Source organism: Mesoplodon mirus, assembly GCF_964341445.2.
Source record: "Mesoplodon mirus genome assembly, chromosome: 2".
Taxonomy (NCBI): Eukaryota; Metazoa; Chordata; class Mammalia; order Artiodactyla; family Ziphiidae; genus Mesoplodon; species Mesoplodon mirus.
In genome coordinates, this window is record NC_138977.1 from 136,453,367 (window position 1) to 136,471,516 (window position 18,150).

Below are 18,150 nucleotides of genomic sequence, written 5' to 3' on the forward strand. Positions count from 1 at the left end.
TCTGTCTTCTCATTTTGCTTATCTTACTGTGTTTGGGGTCTCCTTTTTGAAGGCTGCAGATTCGTAGTTCCCATTGTTTTTGGCGTCTGTCCCCAGTGGCTAAGGTTGGTTCAGTGGGTTGAGCAGGTTTCCTGGTGGAGGGGACTAGTGCCTGTGTTCTGGTGGATGAGGCTGGATCTTGTGTTTCTGTTGGGCAGGTCCACATCTGGTGGTGTGTATTGGGGTTTCTTTGGACTTTTTATGATTTTAGGCAGTCTATCTGCTAATGGGTGGCGTTGTGTTCCTGTCTTGCTAGTTGTTTGGCATAGGGTGTCCAGCACTGTAGCTTGCTGGTCGTTGAGTGAAGCTGGGTGCTGGTGTTGTGATGGAGATCTCTGGAAGATTTTCGCCGTTTGATGTTAGGTGGAGCTGGGAGTTCTCTTGTGGACCAGTGTCCTGAAGTCGGCTCTCCCACCTCAGAGGCCCAGCACTGACTCCTGGCTGCAGCACCAAGAACCTTTTATCCACACGGCTCCTCAATTTGGGATGATTCGTTGTCTATTCATGTATTCCACAGATGCAGGACACATCAAGTTGATTGTGGAGCTTTAATCCGCTGCTTTTGTGGCTGCTGGGAGAGATTTCCCTTTCTCTTCTTTGTTCTCACAGCTCCTGGGTCTCAGCTTTGGATTTGGCCCCGCCTCTTCGTGTAGGTCGCCGGAGGGCGTCTGATCTTCGCTCAGACAGGACAGTGTTAGAAGAGCAGCTGCTTTGGGGTCTCTGGCTCACGCAGGCCGGGGGGAAGGGTGGGGCATGGAGTTCGGGGCAATCCTGCGGTGGCAGAGGTCGGCGTGACGTTGCACCAGCCCGAGGCTCGCCATGCTTTTTCCCGGGGAAGCCATCCCAGGACCCCGGCAGTGACGGGCTGCACAGGCTCCGCATAAGGGGGGTGTGGACAGTGACCTGCGCTCGCACACTGGCCTCTTGGCGGTGGCAGCAGCAGCCTTGGCGTCTCATGCCCGTCTCTGGGGTCTGTGCTGATCACGGCGGCTCGTGCCCGTCTCTGGATCTCCTTTAAGCAGCACTCTTAATCCCCTCTCCTCGCGCACCAGGAAACAAAGAGGCAAGAAAAAGTCTCTTGCCTCTTCGGCAGGTCCAGACTTTTCCCGGACTCCCTCCTGGCCGGCCGTGGTGCACTAACCCCCTGCAGCCTGTGTTCACCCTGCCAACCCCAGTCTTCTCCCTGGGCTCTGACCGAAGCCCAAGCCTCAGCTCCCAGCCCCAGACAAACCTCTCGGGCTGGTGAGTGTCGGTCAGCACTGATCCTCTGTGCGGGAATCTCTCTGCTTTGCCCTCCGTACCCCTTGCTGCGCTCTCCTCCGTGGCTCCGAAGCTTCCCCTTCTGCCACCCACAGTCTCTGCCCATGCATGGGCTTCCTAGTGTGTGGAAACCTTTCCTCCTTCACAGCTCCATCCCACTGGTGCAGGTCCCGTCCTTATCCTTTTGTCTCTGTTTATTCTTTTATTCTTTTGCCCTACCCAGGTACGTGGGGAGTTTCTTGCCTTTTGGGAGGTCTGAGGTCTTCTGCCAGCGTTCAGTAGGTGTTCTGTAAGAGTTGTTCCACGTGTAGCTGTATTTCTGGTGTATCTGTGGGGAGGAAGGTGATCTCCGCGCGTTACTCTTCCGCCATCTTCATCGGAAGTCAGATTCTGCTTTTGTCTACGTATTTTTAAACTACGTACGTTTTAGGCAAAACTAATCAATAATTTTAAAAGTCAGGATAAAGGTTATTTTGGGAGGATTGTAGTATCTGTAAGAAAGGGGCAACTGGCTTCTAGCTGCTGGTAATAATGTTCTCTTTCGTGAACTGGGTGCTGGTTACATGGGTGCACTTACTGTGCAAATTTATGATCTGTGTGTTTCTGAATGCAAGCTATGCCTCAGAAATCGTTTCCTTAAAGCTTATAAATGTATATTTACTTGAAATGTATACTCATTATTTTCCAAAAATGCATATCTTTTCACTACACCTTCTTACCTACTTCCTAAATCTTAGAGAATTAGCTCTGACCTGGGATTTAAAAGCTTGGGCTTTAGGGACAAAGAGATGAAGGTTTCTTCTTGATTCTGTCAACAGCTTGCTGAGGTAACTATACTTCAATTTTTAAAAAGTATATGCAAAAAAGAAAAACAGAGAATAATGCTTTTTATATGCTAGCTTAAAGTTTCTCAACCTTTTTGGTTTCAGGACCCCTCTTCAGTATGCTTAAAAATTATTGAGGACTCCAAAGAGTTTTTTTGTGTGGGGGGGTATTTATCATATTACTAATTAAAACTAAGACATTTTTAGAAACAACTGGGAGCCTAAGAGTGAATTTTGGTAGCCATCAGAGCAATGACAGCATCACACAGTACATTATATAAGCTTTGGAAAACTGTACTGTACACTCATGAGAGGATGAGAGTGAAAAAGGCAAATAATGTGTTCATATTATTATGAACAAAATTTTTTCCTCAAGGGCCCCTATATCGCTTTTGAGAGTAACTATATTGAAAGAATAGTTAATGACCTGAAAAAATTCTCATTATAAAATTCCAGGTGAAAAATAGACAATACAAAGAGCACACTATGTGTTTCCCAGTTTTTTTAAAGAAAAAAAATACGAAATTCTCCCCCCCAAATCACATTTGTAAACAAGACTACATCCAACATTCATAAAGATGTTTATATCCAGATGTTAGCAGTATTTATTATCAGGCGCTAAAAAATATTAGGTAATTTTATTTTCTTCTCTGTTTTTCTGTACTTTCCTAATTTTCTATGATAAACATTTTTTGCAGTCAGGAAAAAAACCTCTTGTACTTTACCAGGGACAGTTTTCATCAGTAATTTCTCTGGCTTACACTTTCTGGAACAAGAAAGTGATTGAAGGGTTTTAATTTTAGCTATTAAATCTGAATAAAAAGAAAATTTCAAAGTAAGGAATTTTCATCTTTAGGATTATTCTCTAAATAATTTTTTTGGGGGGGTATGCGGGCCTCTCACTGTTGTGGCCTCTCCCTCTGTGGAGCATAGGCTCCAGACACGCAGGCTCAGCGGCCATGGCTCAGAGGCCCATCCGCTCCGTGGCATGCGGGATCCTCCCGGACCAGGGCACGAACCCGTGTCCCCCCATTGGCAGGCGGACCCCCAACCACTGTGCCACCAGGGAAGCCCTAAAATAATTTTTTTAATTTATTTATTTATTTATTTTTGTCTGCATTAGGTCTTCATTGCTGCACATGGGCTTTCTCTAGTTGCAGCGAGCAGGGGCTACTCGTCGTTGTGGTGTGTGGGCTTCTCATTGCAGTGGCCTCTCCCATTGCGGAGCACGGGCTCCACGTGTGCGGGCTTCAGCAGTTTTGGCTTGTGGGCTCTAGAGCACAGGCTCAGTAGTTGTGGCGCATGGGCTTAGTTGCTCCACGGCATGTGGGATCTTCCCGGACCAGGTCTCAAACCTGCGTCACCTGCATTGGCAGGCAGATTCTTAACCACTGTGCCACCAGGAAAGTCCCTCCAAATAATTTTATTTATAACTTTATATCATCAAAAATATTACAAGTATCCGATCTTAGACAAGTTCTATTTTTATTTTGTGACTTTATATACAAGAACTCATTCTGTAAAAGAATATGATTCATTTGTACTATGCAGTAGCCTGCTAATAATTTAATGAGTTCTGAAATGTTTTTCTTTTATAGGAAAAAACTCAGGCTATAGAACTCTGGCAGACTGTTTCTCAGGAGCTGGACAGACTACAGAAACTTTACCAGGAACATATGACTGAGGCCCAGATTCATGTACTTGAAAGTCAAAAACAAAAGGTAATCTTGGATTTCATGGTTTTCTTGTATATCAGTAAGAAGTTGCATTCTGGAGAAACTCAGTTTTGGAGAAGAATGCCTAAGTCTCTACTGTGTTATTTATGTTGGCAGTAAATTGATCTTCAGTGGTTAGAAATCTTTTCAACACATAAGATAATCAAAACTGTGCCTAGTGTACATAGGGTTTTTTTTTTTTTACATAGTGTTTATAATGTGATTAGCAATGAGTGCTGTATTTAGTGCTAATAAGCAGCTCTAAGATTATTATGTGTAAATGGATCTCCAAAACTTTTATATTCTTGATTTCTTTTACCTGGTTAAAAAAGACAAAGACTGATCATTAGACCATGGACAGTGAAGAAGCCTGCTCAAATGTGATGACAACACTTGTGAAATGAAAATGTTAACAACCTTAAATGTGACCTTTTACTAAAATGTGAAGTTTGTCTAACATAAATTAAGCAGAATAGGATTTTACGATAGGAATGCTCTTAATGGTTATTAAGGACTTCTTTCTATCCAAAGCAAGAATCATTTTATATTCTTTTAAAGTGGACATATAGCTTTTGTTTTATACCTCTGTTGACAAGAACTTACTATCTCACAAGACCATCCATTCCATTGGAAAATCTACCTCCCTTATCTTTCCATTGACTCTTTTTCTGCTAGGTACATTGAAATCTATGGAGAAATTCCAATTCTGATTCCTTTCCTGTGGATTTTTGAGAAGGCAACTGTTTAAATATACTGGTTATCATGCCTCTCTTCAACTCTCATTTATAGACTTCTCAAATTCCAGTTTATGACTGTTCCTATTATTATCACTGTAACTAGGAATTTCTACCTAAGGAAGTCATAATAATAATTAATGATGCTTTGAAGTTTACAAAATGATTTTTCTATACATGCCCTGGTTTGAAAATAATCCACATGTAGTCTGTGCCGTAACACTTACCTCTGAGATCTGGAAACCATTTCTAATATAAGTTTGCTCTTTTAAGGCTGTTTCTTCATTAGGTCAATCAACTAAGCCATTGGGTTTAGGGATTTTTTTCCACTTAAATAAGATCATTCTTATGCTATAGCTTTGCAATTAGGGTTTTTTTCTTTCCTTTTTTTTTATTTGGCTACACCTCTCAGCAGGTGGGGTCTTAGTTCCCCAACCAGGGATTGAACCCATGTCCCCTGCATTGGAAGGCAGATTCTTAACCCCTGGACCACCAGGGAAGTCCCTGCAGTTAGGGTTTTTTTGTGTTTGTTTGTTTGTTTTTGTATACGACTTAACAAATAATACTCTATCCTTATTTCCCTAGTTATCCATCAATCTTGAATTCTGTCATCTGACATATGATGTTTAATCCGATCATAACAGATTATCAAAAAACTTAAAACTTGTGGGGCATTCAAGCCATGAGAATTTTAAAGAAGGAGGAAAGGCACAGTAACTCCTCTGCTGTGGTTTATACTGTAGGTTTTGAATAGGTTTGAATATGGTTTGTCAATATTGGGTAAGGTCTCTCTAGCATATCTATCTACTAATGGATTGATTTCTAGAAATAATGATTTCACATAAAACATAAATAGCTACATTAGTTTCCACATTGCCACCTTATTTAATTCTGTAATCATTAAAAATGTTTTATCTTTTTATTTCTTCAACTGTTAATTCACACAGTACTTGTGAGAAGAAATACAACTGATGTCATCTAGATTTAGGTATAATGATTTTAGCCTTGATTTTAATTTAATTTTAAATATGGGTTGCAAACGAAATGCTATTTATGTATTCCCTCTTCCTACTACAGGATCAGCTGATCAATTTTCAACAACTGACCAAGCAACTTCATGTAACTAATGAGAACACAGAAATGGTAAGTGAAAATATCCATTTAATGCACTTGTTATATAAACTAGAAATTGTCACTATAAGTAATAATGTTTATTTTTGCTAAGGCAAATCAACAAGAAAAAAATAGTTGAAATTAAAATAGGTAAGCAGTACCCTTTTCTTTTTATCTGTCTTTTTCTTTCACATTCAGCAGCATGACATGAGGGTTCACACTAGTTTCCAGAGATTTAAAGCTAACATCTATCTGAAATATATCCTAATCTGAAAATACTCTTAGAGTCCTCGGTATGATTTCCTGAGAGTAATCTTGACTGTGAGCTCCTCAAGAGTAGGACTCATGCTTTGTTCTTAGTATTTCATCTAGAACATAGTTAGGTATACACTAAGAATGGTGGAACTTTTAGACAAATGGTAACCCAAATCCTTAAAAACAATAAAACACTAAGAATCATTTGTTAGTTGATTGACCACCACTCACCTAAATTGCTACACCTAAATTTCCCTTTAATTTTTTCCCAAAAGAAATACAATTAGCCTTCCCAGTTCTGCTCTTTACCTTTTTCCCCACCTCTCACTTTTATTTTCTAATTCTCTTCTTTTCCTTCTTGGAATTTTATTTCACCTCATTGTTGAGTAATAGGATTATGACATCCCAGATAATTCCTCTCTTTCCTTTCTTCATTTTGCTTAGTTTCCCTGCTAATTCAGAATTAGCAGGGTAGTACCTAATAAAAATGTCTTTGTTTAATAGTGGAGTTGTGCCATCAAAAGTAAGTTTATCCAATTTTATTGTACTTAAAAAAACTTTCTCCTTTAACCATGTAAAAAATTATTAAATAAATTTCTCCCTATTTTACTTATGTTAACATTTGGAATTTCTAATCACTTATAATTTTTGATAGTACACTTCTTAGAGTTTTAAAATAGTATTAAAGTACTCCAAAATAAAATGATGACTGATTTCCATAATTAAGAAATCCTGGGCTTCCCTGGTGGCACAGTGGTTGAGAGTCCGCCTGCCGATGCAGGGGACGAGGGTTCGTGCCCCCATCTGGGAAGATCCCACGTGCCGCGGAGTGGCTAGGCCCGTGAGCCATGGCCGCTGAGCCTGCGCGTCCGGAGCCTGTGCTCCTCAATGGGAGAGACCACAACAGTGAGAGGCTCGTGTACCTCAAAAAAAAAAAAAAAAAAAGAAATCCTGTTTCTACATGACATTAATAGTTTAACCTACCATAACAATTGTTTATGCTTTTTTTCAGTATTTCCTAGAATTGTGCAGATTACATAATCCTTTGGTATTTTGTACCACAGGGCCCATATTTTATTATATACAGCCCCAAATCATTCTGATGTAAGTCATAGAAAAACATATTTGAATATTTACAGGACATACTTTAAAAATTTCTAAGGCATTCATAGTTTTAGGCCAAAACTAAGAATAATAAGCTATGGTTACAATAAAAGCGATAAAGTGACAAGTTGGATTAAGCATTGTGTTATAAAGAACAAAGAAAAGACTACCCTGGTTGTTAAAACAGAGGAAATTGGCTAAGAGAAATTTTTAAGACTTGAGTTTTTCTTAATGTATCAATCGTTAAGGTATTAAACATGACTCTACTAAGTGTAAAGGAGGTTTAAGTGATAGTAAAGATTTTGTAAATCTCAAAGAGCATTCAGAGCATGGTCATAGGAGCAAGTTTGAGTCAAAATCAAATAACTTCCATTAAAAAGTTTTCTGATTACATGAATAAACTCATGAAATGAATAGGCTCCTATAGATGTACAATAAATTGATGAGTATATAACAAGTAAATAAAATCTTTTATAACCAATGTACTTTAGTGACATTCAGAAGGTAAAATGTCCTGACCCAAATGGCACCTAAAAATACAAGTTTATATTTATTTATTTTTACTGTAGATGCAATAAGAGTTTACATTTCCTAGAAATTCTCTTTACTGAAATCATATTTTTCTTGAGATTTACTCATCTCTATAAAATAACTCAAAAATATTTGTTAATTGCGTACTAAGTTCCTTCTACTGCTATAGTTTCTCTAGTTGCAAAAGAAATGTGCATCTATCCACAAAGCCCCTGTCTAGTTGGAAAAACAGAAATGACATATGAAATAATTGGTGAATAAGGCGCTAAGATGGATGATTGAAAGGGATTCTCTGGACCTTTATGAATCTCCAAATTCTATAGTATTGATATAGTATATAATTTTTTTTGTGAACATAAATACAGAGCATCATAAAGCCATATTCAGATGCAGTTGTTGAACTCTTACTAGGCTTGCTAGCAAGTTATGTGTGTTTGTTCTCAACACCAGCTTCTTAAAATTCACGATTCTAATTTATACTTCTAATTACTCTATATAATCTACCTTTAAGGTGCTCCCAAATAATAAAAAACACAAGCATTAATTATACCAGTTCCAAGACTATATATATAGTAAAACATGAATGGTACATTATAAACATTATAAAAGGGAATCAATTTGGTCTGAAGTCGTTGAGATAGCTTTACAGGAGAATTTGAAATGATATTAAAGATCATCCTTTCCCTCAAGTGATATAGGCATCCTTCTATTAAATGCTTTACAGTTTAGATGATCCTCTAGCCTCTGCTTTGAATATCTCCTGTAAGAGATCTTGTCATTTCCCCAAAGAGCCTGTTCCTTTGAACTCTGATTATTAGAAAGCTAAAATCTCTCTTACCAGGCTTCCTCCCAGTGATATATGGTTTTATCTTTGGGAGTAACATAGAACAAGCTCAATTCTTTTTTAAGTCAACCCTTCGGTTATTTGCATATAATCATATGTCTGTTGTAACTCATGCCCAGTGTTACAATTTTTTGTTTTGTTTTGTTTTAACTTTTCTGGTGTGGTGTAATTTACCTACCTTTCATTATTCTATCCCTCTTTTTCTGAATGCCAAAATTGGTCTCTTAAATTGTGGTCTGTGAATTGAATACTAAATTCTGTTCTGGAGTAGTTTACTTCCCGAGATAAAGATAAAGATGCAGTCCTCAGATGCTCTTTCATGTCTCAGTTAAGGCATTCATTCATTCACTCATTCATTCCTCAAAGGTATAAGTGCTTAGAATGTACGGAATCATGTGCTAGATGCTGGGAGTTCTGGGTGCAGCTGGTCTTCGAAAACAGGCACATGTTGTAGCCAGGAATATACGTAGACTTTAAACATAGTACTTAAGTACAGTGCAATGTGCATTGTAAAAGTATATGTAAAGTTTTATCAAAATGCAAAAAGGAAGCAATCAGTTTTGCCTTAGAGTGACCACACAGGTTATGCAGGGATGAATGCTGGCTGAATGAGGACATCCCAAGTAGAGGAAAATAGAAAAGTGTCTTAAAAATATGAAGTCAATGAAGTTGGGGGTAAAACCAGCACTTACAGAAGATAATCAATTCCCTTAAAAAATTTTATTCTACAGTTGGAAGACTGCTTCATAACTTACTTTAGCATTAGCAGACCCTGAGGAAAGGGTTCCAGAGCATGTCATTTATTTGGGAGATAATACCATGAAAAACCAGTAGGGGAGTGGAGAAGCAAGACTAGGAAGGGAAGAGAAGGCAACCAATAAAGGGTTTTTATCAATCAAGCAAATTAACACTGTGGGTAACTGAAACTTAATCCCACTGCTGAACTGTGGAAGCCAGTAAAGAAACAGCCTCAGTTATTCCGCCACGGGCCATGGGAGTTGGGGATTTTTACCCACCAATTCCATTCAGTCATTGTTTTGGTGCTCTTACAGAACAGGCTGGAGGCATGAATTCTACACTACCTATATAGCCTTCTGCGTAGTTTGGTGAGCAAAGGAGGCTCAGAAGACCAGAAAAAGCCAGAAGACACAGAAATGCAAATGCAGGTAGTTTGAAGTGAAGCAGGTGTCCACTGAAGTAGTGAAGGCAGGGAAAGATGGCCAGGGTTATATTTTATCATTAAAAAGATCTAATCATTATCATGACTTCATTTCATTTTTTTCTACTCATATACCCTGTAGTTAGTCTTTAAAGATACAGTTTTAAATGTTCTGATACTGAATGTTTCTATTTTTTTTCTTTTGGCAGACTAATCAACACTTTTTGAAAACAGTAACTGAACAAAATGTGGAAATCGAGCAACTCCGAAAACAACTTAGGTATTTTCAAAAATGATTTTTGTTATTTTATTAATAATTACTTTTCTTCAGGGGAAGCACTGGTGTCATAATTTTTCCCCTGAGTGTTTTTTTTTTTTCCCTCCCTTTTAAGCTGCTGTCAGTAGCTTCTTGTGTGCATGATCTTTTGGGACAAGAAGAAACTGAAATCAAGACTATTAGTCAGGCGACAACTATAATACATATATGTGAAGGCTGTTCCATGATGGCAAAACTAGTGCTTATGGAAGAAAATCAGTCCTCTTCCTGGGACTTCTGGGAAGCAAGCCAGCCCCTCCACCAGCCCCCAGGGCCTTGCCTTCTGGACACTGTCTTCCCACCAGAGCCCCGCCCTCTTCTGAGGGCTGTCTGTAATGGCCCACAGATCCCCAATTCCCGGATCCCCTCTTCCCCACCCCCAGGCAGGGGCAGAATAAATGTTTATATGGATTTTAGAGCTCAAAAAAAAAAAAGAAGGAAAGAAAGAAAGAAAGAAAATCAGTCCTCTTAAAAAATTTTTCTACACATACCTTTCTTTGTATTCTCCCATAAGCAGACCCTAAGAGTTTGAAAGCACGTAGTTTATTTAGAGGTAATACCAGTAGAGGTAATACCAGGAGAGGAGTGGGGAAGTGAGATAGGGAAGGGGAGGAGAAGACAGCCAATAAGGGGTTTTTAAAAACCAGGCAACTTAATACTGTATGTCTATATTATGGTCCAGTGGGTTTAAAAATCATTGCATCAATAGACTTTACAGGAAAAACTCTAAATGACAAAAAAACATTTTTTCACATTTCATTCCCTTTAGTCATAATACTTGAAATTCAGAAGCTTAGTCATATAAGGTTTTTTTGCTGTGATTCTATCATGTAGAAATATCTTTAAATTGTAATGTAAATTTATATTTTACAAAAACTGTAAGTTACTGTTTTTTAAATGAACCTTGCTATTTACTTTTCCTACCGTCATGTATTTTGCCCTGCAAATGCATTATGTTGGTTTTCTTTTAAAGGAAAACTTATTTCACGAAATTATTTTTTATTTTACTAAATTTTATATACCAGTTTTCATATTTTTATCTTATTACCTTCATGAACTTTTAAATTTAATTTAATAAATTTACCTTCTTTACCCCTAGACATTTGTACTTGTTGGCTCTTATTTAGTTCTTATTTCTTTCAAAGTTATTGATTTTGCAATTTAAAATGATTTATTTAATTGCAAGATCTTCTTCCTCTGTTTTTCAAAATAGAAGTAGCTTTTTAAATTATAATAGTAATGGAAGTTCATTATAAAAATACTTTAGATAGTATGAAAATATATCATATTGCAGTACAATTCTGACAGTAAGTTATTACAGACTACACAGGTTAATAGCACAATCCCCAGTGTGACTACACTCACTCAGATGCCAGCCACAAGTTCAGGGGTCCCCAGGCCACTCACACCTCTGACCAACTGAATACAAATGTGGGTGTTCTCACTAACCCCCCAGGCTCAATAGTTCTTGAAAATGGCTCAGAGAACTCAGGAAAGCACCATACTTGTGATTAAAATTTTATTATAAAGGATATAAATCAAAACCAGCCAAAAGAAGAGACTTAACTAGGTGAGATCTAGGAAGGTCCCAAAAGCAGAGCTTCTGTTTCCTCTGCCCATGGAATCAGGGTGTGTCAACATCCTGGCACAGCAGTGTTTTCGCTAACCAGGAATCTCACCTAAGCCTCAGTGTCCTGAGTTTTTATTGGGGTTTCATTATGTGCATTTGACTTATATTCAATGTAAATAAATTTATATTACAATTAAATGGTATTTATAATGACTGCATCATAGAGCAAAACCTTATATGAATAAGCTGAATTTTAAGTATTATGACTAATCAAATGAATCATTGATCACTTGATTGAACTTAATCTCCAGACCTCCTTCCCTCCCTGAGAGTCAGGAGGTTGGGCCTATATCACGTGGCTCAAAGCTCCAACCCTCTAATTACATGGGGCCTACCATGAGTCATCTCATTAGCATAAACTCAGGGGTAGTCCCAAGTGCCTACCATGAATAACAAAGATACTGCTATTACTTGGGAAATTCCAAGGGTTTATATTCTCCATCCTAGAAACTTAGACAAAGACCAGACAAATTCTTTATTATACAACTCTTTTTAAGTGGAAAATAAAAATCTCATAATTCCATTATTTAGAGTTAACTATTATTAACTTTTTAAATGTATAACTTAGGTTTGTGTATTTAAGTATTTTAGTTTAAAAAAAGGGGGGATGATATACACACTGTCTAATAGCCTAGTTGTTTTTTCTTATAGATTATATGAATATCATACCAATATTACCAACCATAACATTATATAGTATACTATTATATGGATGTGCTATATTTATTAGTTAAATTCTTATTCACTTTCCACTGTGAAAAAGGCTACTTTTTCATTGAACATTACAATTAGAGCAGTTTTAGAACAGCAAATACATAATAGTTAGCTGTAAGTTAGTCTTAGATGTTATTATTGTTTATTGTTATTATTAAATAAAATTTTAGTACTACAAAAGAAATTAAAGTGAATCTTATCTAATTAAGACATTTAAAAGAAAGGCCAACTTGGTTGAATGTTTTGTTATACATTTTTTTAAACTTCCTTTTAAAATTGTTTTATGAGGGCTTCCCTGGTGGCGCAGTGGTTGAGAGTCCTCCTGCCGATGCAGGGGACATGGGTTCGTGCCCCAGTCCGGGAGGATCCCATATGCCGCGGAGCGGCTGGGCCTGTGAGCCATGGCCACTGAGCCGGCACGTCCGGAGCCTGTGCTCCGCAACAGGAGAGGCCACAACAGTGAGAGGCCCACGTACCTCAAAAAAAAAAAAAAAAAAAAAATTGTTTTATGATAAAAACACTAAACCCTAAAGCATAAACTGACAGAAATATAAGGCATGGCAGAACAAGTCCATAATCATAGTAAGGATTTTAACTCTTTAGGTGACTGATAGATATAGAAGATGTGATTTATGTGATTAACAACTTGATCTAACAGACATCTCTGAAACATTGAATCCATTTACTTAATGAATATCTAGCAAGCACCTACTATTGCCAGGCTCTACACCTGGGGTATATCAATGTATAATACAGTTGAAGACTTCTGTCCTTTTGGAACTTACATCTAGCAGGAGCAAGCAGACAATAAACAATATCTCAGTAGGTTAGGAGGCAATTAGTGCTAGAGAAGAACAAAACAAAACAAAAGATCAGGATGAGAGATCTGGAGTGCTAGGGGCAGTGGTAAAGTTGCAGTTTATTTTTAATAGAGTATTCAAAGTAAACCTCCCTAAGAGGTTGAGATTTGAACAAAGACTTGAAGGATGTGAACAAATAATCCATGCAGTACAAGGAAAGTGTCTAGAGTAAAGAACTTGCCATTGCAGAGGTGGAAATGTGCTTGGGGAACAGCGAGGAAGCTAGATGCCTCTTATCTATTGCTGAGTAACAAACCATTGCAAAACTTGGTGACTCAAAACAATAACTTATTTAGATTATGATTTGGGAGAGAAGAGAACAGGTTTTCTGGTCTGGGCCTGCAGGGCTGATATCTACTGAACTTGTCTATTTGTCTCTAGCCAGCTGGTCGGTCTGCTAGCAGGATGGTCTGGTAGTTGGCAGCAGATGATAAACCTGTCTGGTAATTGGCAGTCTCTTCACCAGGTCAACAGGCACATCTTACTTCTTCACTTGGCCATTCCCCAGAATAGCAAGACAGCAAATCCCAAAGTACAAATACTTTCCAAGTCTCTCTTGGATCATATTGGGTTGACCAAAAAGTGCCTTTGGTTTTTAAATAAGAATAAAAGACACATTTTTCATTTTCACCAAGAACTTTATTGAACAATGTATTCACCCTTTTGTTTCACTACCTTCTGCCATTTTTCAGGCAGCTTCATAATTCCATCTTCCCAAAACTTTTTATCTTTTTGAGCAAAGAACTATTCCAGATGTCTTTTACAGTCTTCCAGGGAATTGAAATTCATTCCATTAAGAGAATTTTGTAAAGACTGAAATAAATGGAAATCTGAAGGTGCAATGTCTGGCGAATATGGCAGATGAATCAGAAGTTCCCAGCCAAGCCGTAACCGTATTTTGCCTGGTCATCAAAGAAACATGCGGTCTTGCATTATCCTGATGGAAGATTATACATTTTCTGTTGACTAATTCTGGATGCTTTTCATCGACTGCTGCTTTCAGTTGGTCTAACTGGGAGCAGTACTTATTGGAATTAATCGTTTGGTTTTCCGGAAGGAGCTCATAATAGAGGACTCCCTTCCAATCCTACCATATACACAACATCACCTTCTTTGGATGAAGACCGGCCTTTGGTGTGATTGATGGTGGTTCATTTCACTTGCCCCATGATCTCTTCCATTCCACATTATTGTGCAGTATCCACTTTTCATCACCTGTCACAATTTGTTTTAAAAATGGAACGTTTTCATTACTTTTAAGTAGAGAATCGCATGTGGAAATATGGTCAAGGTTTTCTTCACTTATGTGGAACCCAAACATCAAAGCGATGAACATAACCAAGCTGGTGCAAATGATTTTCAACGCTCGATTTGGATATTTTGAGTATTTTGTCCATCTCCCGCGTGGTATAACATTGATTATTCTCACTTAATGTCTCTATTTGATCGCTATCAACTTCAACTGGTCTACCTGACCGTGGAGGATCGTCCAGCAAGAAATCTCCAGCATGAAACTTCACAAACCACATTTGACATGTTCAGTCAGTCACAGCACCTTCTCCATACACTGCACAAATCTTTTTTGTGTTCCGTTTTTACCTTTTATGAAATAAATAAAGCATAATATGCCAAAAATGTTGCTTTTTTCCTTCCATCTTCAATATTAAAACGGCTACACAAAAATTCACCAATTTTGATGTCTTTTTTTAAATGCACACTGATATGACAGCTGTCACATACAATCTAATAAAATTGTTTCAAATGAAGTTAAAGACAACTAAGTGTTACTAGAGCCATCTTACGGAAAAAACTGAATGAACCTTTTAAGCAACCCGATATTTGGTAATTTCTCATGGCAAAGTAAGTCACATGGTCAACCCAAATTCAAAGGATAGGGGAAAAAATACCCCTTTTGATGGGAAGATTTTCAATATCATGTTGCAAAGACGTGAATAAGAGAGGGAAGAATTTTGGACCACTTTTACAGTTTCCCACACTGGTATATTTGGAACACAGTAAACTAGGAGAGGGTAGTAGGAGATAAGGTCAGAAATGTTACAGACGGTGGGAAACAAGGTGATATGGGGCCTTGTAGGCCATCGTGAGGACTTTGATTTTTTACTATGGATGAAATAGAAATAGGTTTTAACAGAAGATTGACATGATCTGATTTATATTTTAATGGGATTGATCACTCTGACTGCCGTATTGAAAATAGACTTGTAGAGAGGCAAAACATGGAAGCAGGGAGACTCGTTCCAGCTGTATATCAGTTAAATACCCAAAGTAGTTTATGAGTGTACGTGTTCTGAAAAATGTTAGAAATAATAACCTTAGTACCTAAAGAGAAAAAAAAGGTTTAACTAGGTGTTGAGTTATAGTAAACATTATTATTAAAAATCAATTGTGAGGAGATGGATCAGTGCTTTTGCCTGTTCCTCCTGCTAAGAACAACTAAAACCCCAGGACATAAATACAAAACAAACATAGGAAGACCGAAAGGTGGAGAGAAGAAAGCAGATTGGCTAGGTGCCTCAGGATCCAAGGAATGACACTGTGGTTGGTTCCCTTGACTTTTTTTTTTTTTTTTTTTTCTTTTTGCTGTATGCGGGCCTCTCACTGTTGTGGCCTCTCCCGTTGCGGAGCACAGGCTCCGGATGCGCAGGCCCAGCGGCCATGGCTCACGGGCCCAGCCGCTCCGCGGCATATGGGATCCTCCCAGACCGGGGCACGAACCCATATCCCCTGCATCGGCAGGCGGACTCTCAACCACTGCGCCACCAGGGAGGCCCCTTCCCTTGACTTTTTGATTTGAGTTTTATTTTTGCTTTTTTGCCCCATATATCCCAGAGTTGGAACAGAAGAAGCCAGCAGTCTGACAATACCATCAAGGCACAGACCAAAAATGAAAAGTGCCAACACTTTCTCCTCTAGCCAAAGGACCAGGAAAGGAGAAGCCAAGCATGACAAAAAACTTTGAACAATCTCTCTACTCTAGCCAGGTACCAAAGGAAAAACACTATGGACCCACTGTACCCATCCTAGAAAGGCCTAGTAGGGAGTTTGGACTTCTACCTCTACCTCGCAGTAAAAGACAGCACCTTATTCCCCCAAAAGAAAGGCATCAGAGGAAATAAACTAAAATAATCTAAAATCTATTTGATAGGTTTCTATCAAAGTCACTCATCATGCCAAGAATCAGGAAAATCTCAATTCAAATGAGAAAGACAATCAGTAGACCCAACACTTAGATGGCAGAGATGCTAAAATTATGTGACAAAAATTTTAAACAGCCACCATAAAATGCATTAATGAGAAATTATGAACAAACGTGAAACAAATGAAAAACATTCCCAACAAGGAAATGGAAAGTCTCAGCAAGGAAATACAGGATATACAGATGAACTAAATGGAAAATTTAATTGATTGGGAACATTAAATTCTCTAATGAGAATAAGTCTTCCCACATTTTTAAAATCAGTCTTAATAGAGTTCATATTAAAACCCCTATAGTGTGTGTGTGTATGTGTGTGAGAGAGAAACTTGATAATCTAATCCTAACATTGTGAAATGGTAAAGTGTCATTTATGAAAACAATTCTATAGAAGAATAAAATGCAATGTTATTTACAAGAACTTGAGTTTGGCAACATAGAACAGAAGGAAGAATATATGTATAGTTTAGTACATGACAGAGGTGGCATTATCAATCAGTAGGGAAACAATCATGTTAGGAATTGTTGCTATCTATGGAAAAAAAAAGTGTGAAGTTTTGCTTTTCACATTTAGGCATTTACATGGTTTTATGGATTAAATAAGTAAATGTAAAAATCAAAAGCTTTGTAGATTTTAAAATATCTGAAAATTTCCCTTTAATAAATTTTGCTAGGGAAGTACTTCTTAATCAAAATTTAAATGCAAGCCAAAAAGGAAAAGATTGATATATTTGAGTATGTTAAAATGTAAAACTTCTGTTACAAAAATTAATGTAAGTCAAATGAAAAGGCAACTCACAGTCTGTGAGAAGACATTTGCAATGCACATAACTGACAGCATATTACTGTTGAGGATACATTACCTAAGCATCAATAAAAATAAAAATCCATAGACTATTGGGCAAAAGATATGAACAAACATTTCAGAAGTCATAGCAGTCAGGAAAATGCAAGTTAAATAATGAGATACTACATCAGACCCAGTTATCAATGTCAAAAATATAGTGTGGAGTGTAATAACAAGGTACAAAAGAAGACTGCAGTATTATGCAATTCATATACATTTCAAATGTTTTACTCAAGAATGTGTATTGATTATGTATATGTATGTTTTAGTTATATAATATAGTTATATATTCATATTGTCATATATAGTAAAATACTTTAAAAGTACATGTGTGTACATATATATATACACATATTCGTATATATATAGTGTGTGTGTGCACACACATATGCTATTAAAGAATTAAATAAAAACATTTCCAGGGCTTCCCTTGTGGTGCAGTGGTTGAGAATCCGCCTGCCGATGCAGGGGACACGGGTTCGTGCCCCGGTCCAGGAGGATCCCACATGCCGTGGAGCAGCTGGGCCCATGAGCCATGGCCGCTGAGCCTGTGCGTCTGGAGCCTGTGCTCCGCAACGGGAGAGGCCACAACAGTGAGAGGCCCACGTACTGAAAAAAAAAAAAAAACATTTCCAGAAATAATATGCCCTAATTTCAAGTTAGTGATTATGTCTAGTGATTGTCTACAAGTAGACTATTTGTAGAAGTAGGGAATTATAGGTAGCCTAGGTGTCTGTCACTAAGGAAATGGATAGTAAAATGTGGTAATTGCATCCCATGGAATACTGTGCATCATTTAGAAACATGTATTTACATGTAAAGATGTAGAAACAGCAACATAGGTAGATCTAGAAAACAAGGTTTATATTAAGAAAGTAAAAAGAGACATGGGTCTATAGTACAAAAACACATGCATGCAAATAACAATGTATGTTTTACCAGTATATGTATATATCCATGGATATATCATATTTTAATGTGAACCTACAAA

At 37.8% G+C, this 18,150-nt stretch overlaps 1 protein-coding gene across 3 annotated transcripts in view; it reads left to right on the forward strand.

Annotated features, from left to right (window-relative positions):
- The window catches only part of SCLT1 (sodium channel and clathrin linker 1), a 283,591-nt gene that overhangs the window by 106,806 nt on the left and 158,635 nt on the right, over nt 1-18,150 (forward strand). For all 3 annotated transcript variants that reach the window (XM_082603421.1, XM_082603422.1, XM_082603420.1), the window contains 3 exons: nt 3,722-3,844; nt 5,650-5,715; nt 9,788-9,858. In XM_082603421.1, coding sequence (XP_082459547.1) covers nt 3,722-3,844; nt 5,650-5,715; nt 9,788-9,858 — 260 coding nt within the window. The remainder of the gene's footprint in view (nt 1-3,721; nt 3,845-5,649; nt 5,716-9,787; nt 9,859-18,150) is intronic.